This window comes from Haliotis cracherodii, unplaced genomic scaffold (assembly GCF_022045235.1).
Source record: "Haliotis cracherodii isolate W230 unplaced genomic scaffold, xgHalCrac1.p SCAF_42, whole genome shotgun sequence".
Taxonomy (NCBI): Eukaryota; Metazoa; Mollusca; class Gastropoda; order Lepetellida; family Haliotidae; genus Haliotis; species Haliotis cracherodii.
The window spans coordinates 254,547-271,909 of NW_027266300.1; the positions used below are offsets into that span (position 1 = coordinate 254,547).

Sequence of the window (17,363 nt, forward strand, 5' to 3'; positions counted from 1 at the left end):
GGCCTGTGATGCTGAAACTTTGCAAGTATTATCCTTGCTAAGGTTTAATTGTTGAACAGTGCTCATTGCTTCTGCCAAATACTCATATATGTTTGCATAAAATTTATATGCAGAATATATTGTACAAAAATTAAATATGATTATTTTTTTTTTCTGTTGTTGATGTTGAAAAGGCCTTTGACCTTCCTGTACCCATGTGTAGCACAATGTGAATGTAAGCATTGTGTGGTGTGATATTGATGGTGTGCATGTAATAACATGTTAGGTAGCCAGTGTTACAACATTAGGCATGACCGTCAAGGAGTCCTTGCCATAACTGCTTAGAAGTAACCATTTACAGGTGCTTCATTTAAATTGTGCAAGAGGAACCACTGAAATGCCCTTTTAGTTTTAACATTGGCCAAATGATAAATGGGCATTTTTTTATTTTGGATTGTGCTAAGACTTATCATTAGGATATTTCATGCTGCGTTGTCGATACTTCTGTTTGCAGATTCTTGTTTACCCTTTGATTAGCTTCTCAGACTTAGAAGTCATTTGAACTTACGTCCTGGCCTCGTTGCCAGCATCTAGAAACAGCTTCTCAGAAACCCCGGAAGCTGAAGCTTCACATGCTTGTTCCCACAATGATAACACCTGAAGGTGCTCAACAAGTTCCAGTCCAGACCCGCTGGGGCTGCCTAGTTATGGCCATTATTCACCTATTTTCACTTCAAATGTGATGAAACCCGGATTCGATTCCCCACATGGGCACAATGTGTGAAGCCCATTTCTGGTGTTTCCCGCTGTGATATTGCTGTGATATTGCTAAAAGCGGTGTAAAACAAAACCACACTCACTCACTCACTCAAATGTGATGAACATTGGTATGTGTGTAGCTTGTAGTGAGGCTCAACAAATGTTCTGTTTGTCCAAGACCTTTGTACTGCGAGTCTGCGAGACATATTGAGAACTGAAACTTGTGGGCCTCACAGAGCCGTCTGTGTTCCAGTTTCTGCCCTTCATTTGACCCTGCACTTGAATTCTGTCAAATGTAATTCCTGGCACTGTAAACATCGCATGTAGCACAGCACCCATATTGAAAATTTATTAATGACTTTTTTGTTCAAATCGTAAAGAAATTTGGTATGTTCACGTAGCAGTGGACATCAAAACATTTTATTTTTTTGCAATACAGTCGAACTTTGTTATCTGGAACGTACTGATATCTTAAGCCTATTCTCCGGTACCAACTGCCTTACTATATGATGTTTATGCCTCATTATCTTGAATGTTCGGGTATCTCGAAGTTAAACCTCAGTCCCGTCAGGTTCCGGAGGACGAGGTTTGACTGTATGTACATTTTTACCTTCATTGAATCTTTGTGTTTGGACTATGTTGACATTTTAAACTATGGACTCTACATTCTGGTGAGCTAGTGCTGTGGCACCATGTTTATGACTGTTATGCCCAATGTTGTAAATAATTCAGAAATATCCCTGTGAGCTACAGGACATTGTTTCTCTGTTTCCTCTCAAAATGTGAGAACTGTCTCATCCCATAGTGCCACCATTTGGTCAGATGTTTGATGTGCCAAATTCTAGTGGATGTTCTGTGATATCCCCAGTCCCCTGCTTAGATATATCTGCACTTCTGTTTATATAATTTGAGGACTGTATATTTTGATGAAATGTATATAAAATTTTAGATCATCAAGGCCTGTAAATCATTTTGAATGTAGAGGTGTCATATTTGATGGCCTTGTGTTGCCATGACAATATGTTATGGATTGGTTTTATCAGTATCTTTAGTATCATCAACATAGGGAGAAATGAAAGGTTGGGGAAATGTGGAAGGAGTGGAGACATTCCAACATCAGATCCCGACTCGTCGTGGTCCTTCAGGAGTTGTGGCCTCTCGGGACATGGTTGTTTTCAGCTAAACCTGTACCTGCAGTTCACAGTTACGGCAGATGTGCTGCAGTAGTGGTAATTTTCTGTTGCAAAGTTGGCATGGTTACGAATCAGTCTCCCTGGTTAGTTAGATGTCGTCACCACAAATTTAGTCATCTCCAACAATGGACTCACATTACAAGCTCCCTACATAATGAGTTTCCATTACCACCAGAGACCAGGGACAACCCTGCACTAAGCACTGTACTAACTTTGATCCATGCCGAGGCTGTAGTAAAGACTTGTTTACACTAAACGTGCAGTGTTCTGTTATTTGTAGTAACATGTAAAACTTGACTCTGGCTACTGACGAGAGTGAGAGTTGGGTTATGCTGACCTATTTCACAGAAACTACCGGTATCGGTCGTCTAGTTGGAGCAAGGCAAGAAAGGTCAAACCATCAGCAGCGAGCTAATGATCTACACACAATGACCTGTTTTTTTCCCTGAGTCTACCACTTTAAAATATTTTTGGACTAGTTCTTTTTAATTGTTATTGTTGTAAGAGGCGACTAAAGGGTTGGGTTCGGTTATCGTATCCAAATTGCGTGGATTGATGCTCATGATGTCAATCACTGGATTGTCTGGTCCAGACTCTATTATTTACAGACCACGGTCATATAGCTGGAATACTGCTGAGTGAGGCAATTAACAACAAACAAACAAATTTAGGACAGTGCTAGATTCAAGTGCTAACTCAGCTCTGTCCCCCTTCAGGGTTGTCTGGAAGCTCTTGTAGAATCTCCATCATGAAGGCAAAACGAGCGAGGCCACGGCAACACAATCAGAGATCAAAACTTTATTTACATACCAACACATGACAATATTTTGTATACAACTGAAATAAAATACTCCAGAAAATATATTTGAAAGTTTCCTCCATACACTTCCATGGCTCCTTCCTTCCATTCACGGACACTGTTGTGCTTCAGTCCACCTATCCCCCCCACACACTGTTGTGCTTCAGTCCACCTATCCCCCCACACACTGTTGTGCTTCAGTCCACCTATCCCCCCACACACTGTTGTGCTTCAGTCCACCTATCCCCCCACACACTGTTGTGCTTCAGTCCACCTATCCCCCCACACACTGTTGTGCTTCAGTCCACCTATCCCCCCACACACTGTTGTGCTTCAGTCCACCTATCCCCCCACACACTGTTGTGCTTCAGTCCACCTATCCCCCCACACACTGTTGTCCCAACCCACAATGTTGTGCTTCAGTCCACCTATCCCATCCCACACTGTTGTGCTACAGTCCACCTAACCCTGCCCACACTGTTGTGCTTCAGTCAACATATCCCATCCCACAATGTTGTGCTACAGTCCACCTAACCCTGCCCACACTGTTGTGCTACAGTCCACCTAACCCTACCCACACTGTTGTGCTACAGTCCACCTAACCCTGCCCACACTGTTGTGCTTCTGTCCACATATCCCCGCCCACACTGTTGTGATAGTCCACCTAACCCCGCCCACACTGTTGTGATAGTCCACCTAACCCCGCCCACACTGTTGTGATAGTCCACCTAACCCCGCCCACACTGTTGTGATAGTCCACCTAACCCCGCCCACACTGTTGTGATAGTCCACCTAACCCCGCCCACACTGTTGTGATAGTCCACCTAACCCCGCCCACACTGTTGTGATAGTCCACCTAACCCCATTACTGTTCATTTCTTCCTGCCTTTCCCATTCTGTGGCTTGGGGAAGAGGGAGGGGTCAATCTGGTCGTGGGTCAGCCCCTTCACAGAGAACAACCTCTCGGCCCTCTGCTGCACTGTCCCGCCACACTTCAGCCCTCGCTGGGTCAGGGCAAACTTGAGGCGATCCAGCCCAATGTCCTCCAGCTCCCGGGCAGATGAGAACTCTGACAGGTCAACCTGGGGAAGAAATGAGGAATATTAACATTGCCAAAGCTTGAGCACCTACATCAGAGATTTCATTCAAAATCTTCCCAATCTTTTGAATCCCCAAAACACAAATGCCAATGTTTCTATATTAATAAACTTGCAGACTTCTTAAAAAAAACCAAGCTATCAACCACATCAGGAAGTACTTTTGAAAGACACTTGACTCTTGGATATTTTACCACTTCATGTTCTTTACAGATTTAAGGAATGAGGTTTCATAGGGGAAACCAGGGATAAAAATGTATTCAGGTTTTAATAAAAAATATGTGATACTCATGAATTTCATGTTGGTAAACTGATACTTGCCATGTGGATAAAATCATGATACTCGCCACATTACTAAACGGAAAGAACCATGCTGAAATATCATTTAAAGTACAGAAACTAGAGACTCACTTAGGTGATATTGACTGTAATTTCAAAGACATCCTGAAAGTTGAGGTTCCTTTGAATTTAAATTCATCCTTGATTCACAAGGAAGCTCTTAAGGCTGATAAATGATATACTTCAACTCATACTGTACTTACATCTTCAAGTTTGTCTGTTGAGCTCACAGGAGGAGGCAGAGAAGACAAGAGGGTACTGCTTGCTGCAGTTACCTCCCTTTGATCCATCTCTTGGCCTTCCTGCTTGGAGGTAGAGATGGTCTCACTTGACTCAAGGCCTTCCTTGCTGTCTGCACCTGATCTACTGTGACTGGCCGTACTGGGTGAACACGCATCATGTGTGGACACAACTGTTCCAGGACTGTTGTTGCCAGGTGTGTGGTCATCGGATGACACTTCCGCCCCAGCTCCACCCTCACTGGAGGACTGGCTGTCGTCGTCCGAGCTCTCACTGGACAGGTCATCTGGGTCTACACCGAGCCTAGAACAAACATTGTTACCAGGTGCAATCACAGACTGTCTACAAAATAAAATGAATTATTGATCCAGTGGCACAATCACAACAAGCCTACCACACAACTCCTGATAGGGATACAAGAAGTTATTCCTCAGAACATATGGTGGAGTTCCCTACATATGTAATACAGTCGTGCATCGTTTATACGGACACTTGCATCATTTCACAATTCGTCCGTATAAACGAATTTCCGTATAATTGAAACCAGCTTCAATTATGCAACTCATGACAGATGACAGAGCAAACAGATACATCCACTCAATCTTTATTCAAGACATACACGTTTCAAAAAATCTAATAAGTGATAAGTCATTTGAATTTTCCAGGATTTAGCCACTTCTGTTTGTCTTTTAAATTGTCGATTACATGTACAATAAACAAGCTCGTCTCAAACGTAACTCAGTGTCACTTGGTTAATTGACTTCTCACGAATCAAAGGATTACCACCAGCGGAAGGATTACCACCAGCAGAAGTGTATTGTCCGGGTAAGTGAGACAATTTTTTGTGCATTTCAGTGTGTTGTGTATGAAAATGACCATCCGGTTCCGGAAACTGAATTTCCGTATATATGAGTAAATTTATATAGTAATTATTTCGTTTTGAATGAAAAGCGTCCGGGAACCGAGGTTTCCGGATATCTGAAGTCCGTATAATCGGGGCATGACTGTAGTTTCATTTCATTTCAAATTAGTGCAAAAGTTTCTTTTTCAGTACAAACTTGAAATTCGGTCCTTGAGAACAATTTTGGTCAACTGACTTAGTGGAGTGGAGCCTACAGACAAAGTTTGTTGCAATTTCTTTCAGCCTTCATGCTGCTTGGAATGGAGTGTTGACAACTGTTGCAAATTCTTCCATAAGGGCTGGCACTTTTTGCATGACATTGCAGCAGTATCGTTTCCCCTCACTGAAAGATGATGTGCTGTCGGATCAAGGGAATGCATAAAAGATGGCCATGGCTTTGCTTGGTACTGTGCCTGGGTTTGTTGAGACAGTTGAGACAATTCTGGTTGTCTTTCCTGCATTCCAGTTATCCAGTGATGGAGCTGTGACATGAGCTTTGCAATTTGTAGGAAAGACTATAGCAGTGTTGTTCATGGTTTCATTTGCAATGACCTGTGCACAGTTTGCAGAAAGAGAACTCATCTTTAGGATGGCCACCTGACTTGCACAGAGGATCTCGTGGTATTCTCTTGTTCTGATGATGAGTTGGGTTCTATGAGGAGCTGACGAAAGAAATACTTTCTACATTGAGGAACAGATGATTCTTCACAACTACTGGGAAGTGAACAATCAAACTTGAATGGAGAGTCCTGATCAAGGACAGATTTATGAAGAATCGATGCTGCCATAAGTAAGGTATGCGTTTCCTCGTCTGGTATTTAGTTACCTCAGACATGGAGAATCTCACCCGAGTGCCTTTTGATATCAGAAGACACTCCTGTAAGATTTTATTAAACAGTGTCTTAAATGTAAAAAGTACTGCTAACAGCTTCAGTAGAGAAGCCATTAGTGATGTCATTTGATTGTAACATCATGGTAACCAATGATGACACAATGGACTGCAAAGCAATGTGATGCAATTCATTGCAGCGATATCTACAATGTAGATATCGATTGATCTCACGCAAGCGATATCTCCTGTGGGAGCCTGTTTTGGATGATAAATGATCTTTCCAGCTGTCTTGAAACAAAAAATGTAAACTCTATCTCGGATACCTTCTTCTTCACTCAAATTAAGAAAGTGTTTGAGGGCTGTATCCTTTAAGTGGGTTCAGTTCACCATCTTCTGGACTCCATGTTGTTCTAATCTGTGAGATATTGCAACAATCACCAGTGACATCTTCCTTTATGAATTGGAGCAATTACTTCTCAGCTCAAGGTTTTTGCAAGATGTGTCTTGTTTACAAATTGCTTGGTAACAGCAGAAGAATCTTGTATAGCAATTCCGTTGGTACTTGGCGACTAAATTGCCTTCTGCAAGGTTGACACTCTGATGTCTTCCCCCAGTGCAACTGTCTTGTCATGTTTGTGGTTGCTGAGTTCAAGTTTCTGGAAGGAGTATTCTGCTTCATTTGTTATGTCAACACAGAGGAGACAGAGAGTGATGAACATCTGGACTATTACGCCTTGACCTATTTGATGCAGGAGACAGAGAGTGATGAACATCTGGACTATTACGCCTTGACCTATGTGATGCAGGAGACAGAGAGTGATAAACATCTGGACTATTACGCCTTGACCTATTTGATGCAGGAGACAGAGAGTGATGAACATCTGGACTATTACGCCTTGACCTATGTGATGCAGGAGACAGTGAGTGATGAACATCTGGACTATTACGCCTTGACCTATGTGATGCAGGAGACAGAGAGTGATAAACATCTGGACTATTACGCCTTGACCTATGTGATGCAGGAGACAGAGAGTGATAAACATCTGGACTATTACGCCTTGATCTATTTGATGCAGGAGACAGAGAGTGATAAACATCTGGACTATTACGCCTTGACCTATGTGATGCAGGAGACAGAGAGTGATGAACATCTGGACTATTACACCTTGACCTATGTGATGCAGGAGACAGAGAGTGATGAACATCTGGACTATTACGCCTTGACCTATGTGATGCAGGAGACAATCCTTCAGTAAATTGCTGATGTCCTGTCAAGTTGATCACATGACTTGTGCCAAGATGCATGATTCTTCTGTCTTGATTCTTCATCAGGCAGCTCTAGATCTGGGTGGGGAGCATGCACACAGTATTACTTGTAAGAGACATATATGTAAAGGGATAAATACTGATTGCGATCATTTTCTGCATTTGCCAAACCAAAATTTTTATGATCTTTCAATTGTTTTTTCCCCACCAAAATAATATTTTAATAAGCGTCCCCTATTTCTAATTTTGAGAGAACCCCGGGCACTTATTACATCCAATATGGTACTTTCTGGAATTATCACTTTTTGTATGACATTTTATGAAAGAATCAAACCAATCACGATATATTTCATATTTTCACTTACTTGCCTTTAAAGTTAATCGTCAGAAAAGACACCAGTATCACCAATAAGGATATATACTAATATGAAAAAGTTTCAAACATGGCAGTCCCAAAATGTTCAAAAGATAATTCAAAGGATATTTCAACACTAGTTCATTCCCTACCTAATTTTAGCTTCAGATACATGTAACAATAAAAGTTATGTTGTGTAGGGCAAGTATGCCCTTTTTACAAAAACAATTGCAATTCACGTTTTCAGATGCAACTGTTTTGAAAAATGGTAAACAAAAGGACATTTCTTTATCCCAGTGCTTGACACTCGGACCAATATTGATCTTTTGGACTTCACTGTCAAGTAAAAAACACAACTTTTGCATCACTTTGAAATGACTGAGTCAGTGCGCCCACTAATTCACCACATGACCTATAAAGGCGTATCTGAGGCTTCAGGCTTTATGGAGTTTGGGGATGTAAAAGATGTGCATGCTGTGTCATCGCAGAGTGTAAACACTGGTTTTTATCTTTATAACTCCATCAAAGCAAAAACAAATTGAAGTCAATTCTAATAAATAAATACATCAACGAATCACTAGCAATTTATTCATCAATAATCTCTGGCAGCCTGGAAAAGGATGAAGGTCTTTCATTATTCCAACATCGAGTGAGTTTTGTAATCGTTGCAGGGAGTCATGAATGACATGAGTCAGTGTGTGAGTGAGTGAGTGAGTGAGTATGGTTTTACACAGCTTTTAGCAATATTCCAGCAATATCATGACAGGGGACACCAGAAATGGGCTTGACACATTGTACCCATGTCGGGAATCGAACCAGGGCCTTCAGCAACACTTTAAACCATATAGGCTACCCCACCACCTGAGTCAGTGTGTGAGTCTTCAATAGATAATTCTTATACCTATAGTAAAAGTTCTGTAATTTCAATAGTTAATCCTTGTCATGTGACGAAACAATTAATTTCAATGCTGACCTGAACATAGAAAACCTACCTGAAAAGGTTTGAAATCATGTGACTGACAGTGGCCTCGTATACTGACTCGTCATGTGATCACTACTGACCGGTCATGTGATCACTATTGACTTTGTCTGCTACAACACAACTTGGTGTCAGCGAATGGCAATACATAATTTGCTGACAGTTTTTAAAAAAAAAAGGTGAAATAAAGTACTTCATAAATGAATTTCGGAATAACAAAACAATTGATTACTCTTGGTTAATAATGTGAAAACTAAACCATGGACCCAGTCCCTCAAGGATCTTGCTGCGTCCTTGTTTTTGTATAATGACCTTGCCAAGAGTAATTATTTTAATGCTATTGTCAAGTCATAAGTCATTGTGCAAGTTGGTCAATGTAGGGGTCGGTTTGGGAGTCAGCCAATAATTACCATCCTCGTCTCTTTGCCTTGCCAAGTGTCTGACTTGCTGCTCTCCGCTTCCTGCTTACATCTGCGCTGGTGACCGTAGCAACCGGCCCCGTCTTGTCCTGGTCGAGAGCTGAAGAATGAAATTTGTGAAGATTGACACAATCAGTCTGGGCCACTTACATCATTGTATACAGTGCTGCAGACAGGGAGACACGGCACTACCTTAGAACAACTTCCCAATGCACACCTGGATTGTGTTGTGAGAACTCACACCTGGATTGTTTTGTACAACAGCACCCTGGGTTCTGTTGTGTGGTTTTAAACTGCTTTTAACAGTATCCCAGTTACATAACGGTGTCGTCTTAATGTGGGAGGAAAGAGATGCAGGTCTCAGATGTTCATCACTATAGTGAAAGCCACAAGCACAGGTATGGTGCTGACAAACCTAGAAACATAACTGAGGTGAACAGGGATTCAAACCCACTGTCAGAGGTTTCTGGCATGCCCACATGGCCACCTGGTGACAGTCAAATACACCTCACCTGTCACAGACTACAACTGTCTCAGATCTCACGTGTCTCAGATCTCACCTATCACACATCTCACCTGCCACACATCTCACCTGTCACACATCTCACCTGACACACATCTCACCTGACACACATCTCACCTATCACACTTAACACCTGACACACATCTCACCTGTCACACATCTCACCTGTCACACATATCACCTATCACACATATCACCTGTCACACTTATCACCTGACACACATCTCAGCTGTCACACATCTCACTTGACACACATCTCACCTGTCTGTAATGCATCGTCCAGGTCATTAGCAACTTTGCTGCGCTGTGCCACATATTTTGGGTCGTCGAAGTTGTGCTGTGGACGCGCTCTCTTCCGTGCCAACCTCTCCTGGCGCTTCTCTTCCTTCTCTCGCTCCCGATCTGCCTGCTTGCCGAGCCAGTCCTTCAATCTGTGGGTGCGCACAAGTGGCTTACAATTATGGAGTTACATTTTGGCTGGACTAACGAGTCATGCATACTTCAATTAAATTTGCGTAACAAACTAGACATCAGGTTCATAAACAACATGGATTTCCATAAGCAAATTTTTTTTCGACCGCAGGATTTGCAAAATATGTGTACCACCTACTGGGTGTCGACAGATGCTTGGCAAATTGTTTCATATTTCTAATCAAGGTGCTCAGGTGAGACCTGTTTTATTACAACATAGATCTTAATTATCAATCAGATCATCTTGACTGGGCGCCGTCAGTTTCTTTGGAGCAAATGCAAGCGATATGAGAGATGGAATCTGATTGGTCAATAAGAGTAACATAGAAGGGACATAACTTGTAACAGCCACTGGTGGCACCATGATCGAGCCTGAACACTCCAGTCCAGTTCAGCAAGGGTGGAAACTGAACTTTTATAGTCAGTTGAAGTCCTTGCCTCCGGAAGATGAGGTATTCATTTGCAGGTGTTCATACAGATGATATGTGAATGTTTATTCTTCTCTGCCTTGACTTTGTGGTTCAAGTCAGATGGACACTCGAGCCTGCGCAACATACACCTGGCCACTGCATGGTCATGGCGTTACTTTTACAGTTACTCAAGTGGATATGTGTGTGTATGTAGTAGAGGGCTGGGAAGGGGGATGGGGGTTCGGGGGGGTTTCCAAAGGTTCCAGCAGCTGAGTACATACTTCTTCTCATTGTTGACATCTCTCATCCGACGCCCACTCAGATCCCTACACGCTTCTCTGCTCGTTGTCTTTTCAATCTGAGCTCCGATTGCTCGCAGCATAGACCCAAAACCTGGAACATACAACTGTCATTACTAAAAGATGTATCATTGATCTGGGAGGGAGAAATAATGCAATACCATGACATTGCCAGTTAACATGTATCTCATAAGAGCGTGATACACACACATCTGCAAAAATAATCAGGTTTATAACAAAACCAGGCAAAGGTTTCTTTAGCATGAAATGAAATGTGATTCAATACATTTTGTGTATAAAATGACAATAATGGCATTGCCAGTGAAAGAAAACATATGGTTCCTGATGTATATTTACTTATCACTGAGGATCAATCAGAAACTCCATAGTGCAAGGGTCCTAAATCTAGCCTTTGTATACACTTCAGTAGCCATGTCACAGTTACCTCCCTTCCCTGCCAGCAGTCGCGGGACACAGTGATAAACTTGGCCTTCAGCCACATCCTCCTGATCCTGCGAGATGCTACCGTTACATGTCACATAGAAACCCGTCTCTTGAAATAACTGCAACATCACAGAAAACACTCATGTTCAGTAATCATGAAGGCAAAACAAAGATTCAGAGGTCATACTTCTAGATCAATCTGAATGAGAGCAAGTAATTTTGTATTGATTATTTGTGTGTACTTTAATCATAAGTAGTTTATTTCACATAAAGTAGATAGTGTAACTAGAAATCAATAGTACTCTGCATCCTATGTAAATGGTAAGTTATTGTTTTTCACTTATCTCCATGTTTTGGGTTTTTAGTTGCTTAAGAAATATTCATAGTTTTCTCTCTAATCTCGAGAACAACTGTAAAACATCCCTAAATGCCTGACATGCTACTTGCAACACCAAACACGAGGCACATTACGCCTCTACAATGACATCCCAACAATGCATTCATAACGCTCCTTCTGGTCGCCATCTTTACTCGGAATGTACCCTCGTTACACTTTGATATACGTAAATGTACTGAGTGTTGCATGTTCACAACACTATGTAACCTGGTTCATCGCTATTAGCTGCTATTCCGCAATTTCATGGCTAAAATGATTGAGCCAGTACAAAGACTTTTCCCAATAAACGCTGAATTGATGAGGATAAGTCACAGTTCATGGGATACTATCATACGACTATCCTCATAAAACCGATATTGTGATATATGTTATGACATGTTATTTTCATACAAAGTAGTTTTTGAAAACATTTGAAATCACAGCTACACAAGCCACGAAAGACAGGAATCATACATCTTTGCTGGAGAAAATAAGATAAGGTACCTTTGAAAGTAACACATCTTTCACGTCAGATATCTTGTGCAAATGAGAAGAGATCACAAAAGTTTGTCGTGGAAAGGAATGAATAACTAAGAGTGGCGAAGACATTGTGATGTCGCAGTTGACTTCGACGAGTCGCCTTCTGATCGTCGCAGTAATAAACCGGAAGGAAGATAAACACAAGTAGAGCCTCGATGTGGAGATGGTAACGTAAGACACGAGTCAATCACTTCCGCTCAAAGTGAGAAGAGCGCGGGGTTCAAAAATGTGAACGACATTACACAGATTTTGCTCTTTCTTACGATGGCGGTTCTTCCGATCTTTTTATTCTTTAACTATGTGATTTGTCTGATTACCTGCACGACCCCGGACAAGGAACAGACAAGCAACTCGTGTTTCACTGCAAGAGCGTCTGTAAACATTATGGAACATCGAAAGAAAGCGTTTGATGAGTACCAAGAAGTGGGGAAAGTGTTGATCAGTGTCATTCCTACAAAATTTGAGGATAGCCACACTTATGTGAGGAAACTATATTTCAGGAGTTTTGGCGAGACGTTTCATCTTATTCTAAGGAGATATTCAATATTTCACAAAGACATGCAGTTGCTGGCGGGTAGCGAGCAACTAATAGAAGTAAATGCCATGAAGAATGATTACTTGCCGATAATATATGTAGGCCTATCTTCACATGCTGACACTTCCCCAGCATATATATCACTTGGAAAACTTGTTGGCAAGGAATTTGAAGTATTCATTCACACAGGAAATATGTCTTACTCTCTCGAGTGTTATCTTAAAGACAATGACAATATCTTGTATTCTACATATGGATTTATGCAACATACTATGGATAAATGTCGTGTTTATCGATGGCACAACTCCAAAATGTCCAAGGTTATGAGAGGAATTGACAGTTGTGACTTGAAATCAAGAAAGTTTAAAGATTTTAGGTACAAGACTATGCCAGAAAACACAGAGTATGCCCCTCAAAAGGGTCTGCATGGCGGACAGCCTGAAAGAAGTTCAACACGTCCAACAGGAAACTGTGTAATTAAGCTTGTGGCGGATCACTTGTACTTCAAACATGTTGGGAAAGGTGACGTCAGAAAAACCATTGCAGAAATGGCTGTGAGTTTGGCTGAGGCTGACATGATATTTCGGCAGACTGACTTTGATGGTGATGGAGCTGGGGACAATATAGGCTTCAAAGTAGGACATATCACTATTTACAAAGAATACCAGGAGTACAGTTTGAAGGATGAAAATATGGATGTGTACACCTACCTGGACAGATTCTCTCAATATGACTTCAGTAATTATTGTTTAGGAGTGGCGTATACTTACAGAGACTTTGAGGATAATATTGTAGGACTTGCATGGATTGGTAGTTCCAATGCAAATGCAGCTGCAGGTGGAATATGCCAAAGGAGAATTTGGTATCGACCTGACAATAAATACTATAGCTTTAACACAGCACTGGTCACACAGCTTAATCATGGCAATATGATTTCGTCCTACTCAACAGGTTTGATCCTTGCTCATGAATTTGGACATAGTTTTGGCAGCAGCCATGATCCTAAAGGAAATTCATCTTGTTCCCCTGGTGGTCATTTTGGCAACTACTTAATGCACCCCTACACAAGTGATGGTAATCTGGCCAACCATCGACGCTTGTCTTTCTGCAGCATCAACAGCATTTACCCTGTGCTGGTGAAGAAGAGCGTGGGTTGTTTCAAGGTCGATTTGGGTCCAGTTTGTGGCAACTCCCTTGTAGAGGACTCGGAGGAGTGTGACTGTGGAGTGTCGGATGATGTTTGTCAGGACATTGATCCATGCTGTACTCCCCAGAACCCTTCCATCTTATCTGACACCCCCTGCAGAGTGCGGAACTCCTTGGGCTATCAGTGTTCCCCCAAGGTCTCCCCCTGCTGCACCGCAAGCTGCAAGTATGTCAGTTCCCAGGGTAGCACTGTGTGTCAACATGCCACAGAGTGTCAACTGGCCGCCACTTGTCAGCCTGGAAATGGTACCTGCCCGTCCCCGACACATCACCCCGATGGAACGCTGTGCGACGCAGGTCGGAGGCTGTGCAGGGGAGGGAGATGCCAGGACAGCGTGTGTGTGTCTCTCGGTCTCCGGGAATGTCAATGTTCCAGAACATTGCGAGATGCATGCTTCGTCTGCTGCATCGCAACCAACATCAGCAACTGCGACTGCGCCCCCATCAGCACCTATCAGAGTGACAAAACTCACCTGATTCGGCATAAAGGTGATCCGTGTTTTAATTATGAAGGATTCTGTGATGAAGCTGGTCAGTGCATTCTGAGTAGTAGGAGTATCTATGATGACTTGAATAAACTGTTTGGTGAGGAAACTGTAGTAAATGTTGGCATCTGGTTCCGTAAATATTGGTATTACATAATCTTGGGCATTCTCTTAGCTACAGCTCTTGCAGTCACTGTATCACTGTTTTTCAAACAGAAACCAGATGAACACACCGAGGCAATGAGAATTGGCAAACTAGCAGCTGCACTGGCTCATGTAGAGCAAATGAAAACCATGTTCGAAGAAAAGCTGGAGGACTGTGAAGAAGTATTTGAGAGTGTATCTAGTCAGTTGCCATGGCAGCAGATGTCTCTGACGGAGGCTGTTGCCAGGCTGACGGTATTATTCCCTACAGCCCCACTCTCCCTACTCATCAAGACAGCCAAGTCCAGCTCCTCAGAAGATTTTGCTGTCAAAATGTTGCTTGTGAGGAATTTCCCTGTGCAAAGGTTTAGTGTAACTTGGCCTTCAGAGGAGGCCAAATCTCTCACATTGATCAGGTCAAAACATGCAGTGTCTGCCTGAACGATTACCTTCTTAAAAGCAAAACAACACTGTAGTTATCAGGGGTTTCCGAGTAACAATTCAGATTTGGGGCCTGGAGGAGGAAGCAGTGTAAGGAGGGCCCTGATCCAGCATTCTTGGTGCTACATCAGGGACGTAATGCGAAGATGACTTTGTGCAAGGTCACTCATGAAGACATTACACACTGGAATGGCAAAAATGTGTATAATTTCTGCAGAGCATTGGATGGATAAACGCTTGGTTCAGATGATGAGTTAAATGGAATATTGGCATGAATGTGGTTTGTTCCTGTGCTAGCCATGGCTGTGTCTTAGTTTAGAAATTTGTTTGGTATTGTGTTGTTTGTTATGTAAATCATAAACTAAATGTCTCAACTCCTTGTATCAGGAATGTCAGTGACATGGTCAAGTCCCCAGTCCCAAAAGCGCAAGGCTAGACTTCAGTATCCTGGATACATGCTGCCATTTTGATGAGGGATGGGTGCAAGCTCCTGGGTTAGGATGACAGTTGAGCCTAGTGATTCAGTGCGTGACAATCTGCCTCGTTCCATCAAGCCTTCCCTCCCTTCTGATGAGGGATGGGTGCCAGCTCCTGCCTTAGTAGAGTTTTTTTTAAAGTTGGTCAGCTGACACTTTTAGCCGTTCCACTTAACTGATGCGGGACTTGCCCCCAAAACAAGTCCACGTAATAAAAGCTTTCAAAAGTATTAAAATGTTATTTTGAGTTAACAAAGTTACTGAATATGTTTGTTGAAATGTGACTGATGCATGTTACTATTATAGAAATCATATTCTTTCATGTTGTCTTTTGTTTTGTTTATGAGGACCTGAGAAGATTCAGGGCAGAATAGGGAAGGGAGAGTGAACAGGGTGGGAAGGGAGAGTGATTGTTGGGGGGAGTGTGAGGGTGTAGATTGTGATGAGGATGAGGGCTGATGAGGATAAGGGTGTGGTTGAGGTGTCATGGTAGTGATGGGGGAATATGGTGAGTGGTTAGGATGACAGTTGAGCCTAGTGATTCAGTGCGTGACAATCTGCCTCGTTCCATCAAGCCTTCCCTCCCTTCTGATGAGGGATGGGTGCAAGCTCCTGTCTTAGTAGAGTTTTTTTTAAAGTTGGTCAGCTGACACTTTTAGCCGTTCCACTTAATTGATGTGGGACTTGCCCCCAAAACAAGTCCACGTAATAAAAGCTTTCAAAAGTATGAAAATGTTATTTTGAGTTAACAAAGTTACTGAATATATTTGTTGAAATATGACTGATGCATGTTACTATTATAGAAATCATATTCTTTCATGTTGTCTTTTGTTTTGTTTATGAGGACCTGAGAAGATTCAGGGCAGAATAGGTCATCAGCAACCCAGGCTTGCTGTAAAAGGTGACTATGCTTGTCGTAAGAGGCGACTCACAGGATCGTGTGGTCATGCTCGTTGACATGGTTGATGCATGTCATTGTATCCATTTGCATGGATCGATGCTCATGAAATCAATCACTGGACTGTCTGGTCCAGACTTGATTATTTACAGACCGCCTCCATATAGTTGGATTATTGCTGAGTGCGGCATTAAACAACAAACAACATTGAGACTGTCAGAATTAGTTGACTTGCATTTAGATACCATGGTTTGTTGTTTGATTTCTCACACTGAGACACCATGCCAGTGGACACCACACTGAGACACCATGTCAGTGGACACCACACTGAGACACCATGTCAGTGGACACCAAACCGAGACACCATGCCAGTGGACACCACACTGAGACACCATGCCAGTGGACACCACACTGAGACACCATGTCAGTGGACACCACATTGAGACACCATGCCAGTGGACACCACACTGAGACACCATGTCAGTGGACACCACATTGAGACACCATGTCAGTGGACACCACACTGAGACACCATGTCAGTGGACACCACATTGAGACACCATGTCAGTGGACACCACACTGAGACACCATGTCAGTGGACACCACTTTGAGACACCATGTCAGTGGACACCACACTGAGACACCATGTCAGTACTTGGAACAGTCTGAATGTGGGATTAATGTGTCAGAGACTTCCATGTCTTTCCAATCAATGCAAATTATGAAATGTACTTTGAGAAAAAAAGTCTAAGGCACTAAAAGTTTTATTTATCATAAAAGGACAATCAAATGATTTAAAAATACATTTCCGTGAATGGCCAAGGTGAAGATGTAGTATTTACACATGGAGCAAATCAACGAGCAAAACCACTAAAAATACAAATAAACAGTAAAATTATGGATATTACATATATCATCCATGTTTTTAGATTACATACCCAGATCTCTGTGACCATT

General features: G+C 42.3%; 2 protein-coding genes across 3 annotated transcripts; one reads left to right on the plus strand and one right to left on the minus strand.

Annotated features, from left to right (window-relative positions):
• Positions 1-2,720: 2,720 nt before the first annotated feature.
• On the minus strand, positions 2,721-12,339 carry LOC139441693 (splicing regulator SDE2-like). 2 transcript variants are annotated; one of them, XR_011651637.1, is made up of 8 exons: positions 12,186-12,339; positions 11,307-11,424; positions 10,844-10,955; positions 9,943-10,112; positions 9,150-9,258; positions 4,370-4,709; positions 3,395-3,812; positions 2,721-3,328 (listed from the first exon to the last, which is right to left on the minus strand). XR_011651637.1 is itself a non-coding variant. In XM_071222495.1 (7 exons), exons 1-7 carry the CDS (start codon positions 12,288-12,290, stop codon positions 3,603-3,605), a joined length of 1,164 nt encoding a protein of 387 aa, XP_071078596.1. In that variant the 5' UTR covers positions 12,291-12,339; the 3' UTR covers positions 2,721-3,602. The 2 variants fall into 2 exon arrangements, 1 of the variants encoding a protein (XP_071078596.1); XM_071222495.1 differs by having other exon boundaries at positions 2,721-3,812.
• A 146-nt stretch (positions 12,340-12,485) lies between these two features.
• On the plus strand, positions 12,486-15,032 carry LOC139441700 (disintegrin and metalloproteinase domain-containing protein 10-like). Its single transcript, XM_071222501.1, has one exon. The coding sequence runs from the start codon at positions 12,486-12,488 to the stop codon at positions 15,030-15,032; it is 2,547 nt and encodes an 848-aa protein (XP_071078602.1).
• Positions 15,033-17,363: the final 2,331 nt, after the last annotated feature.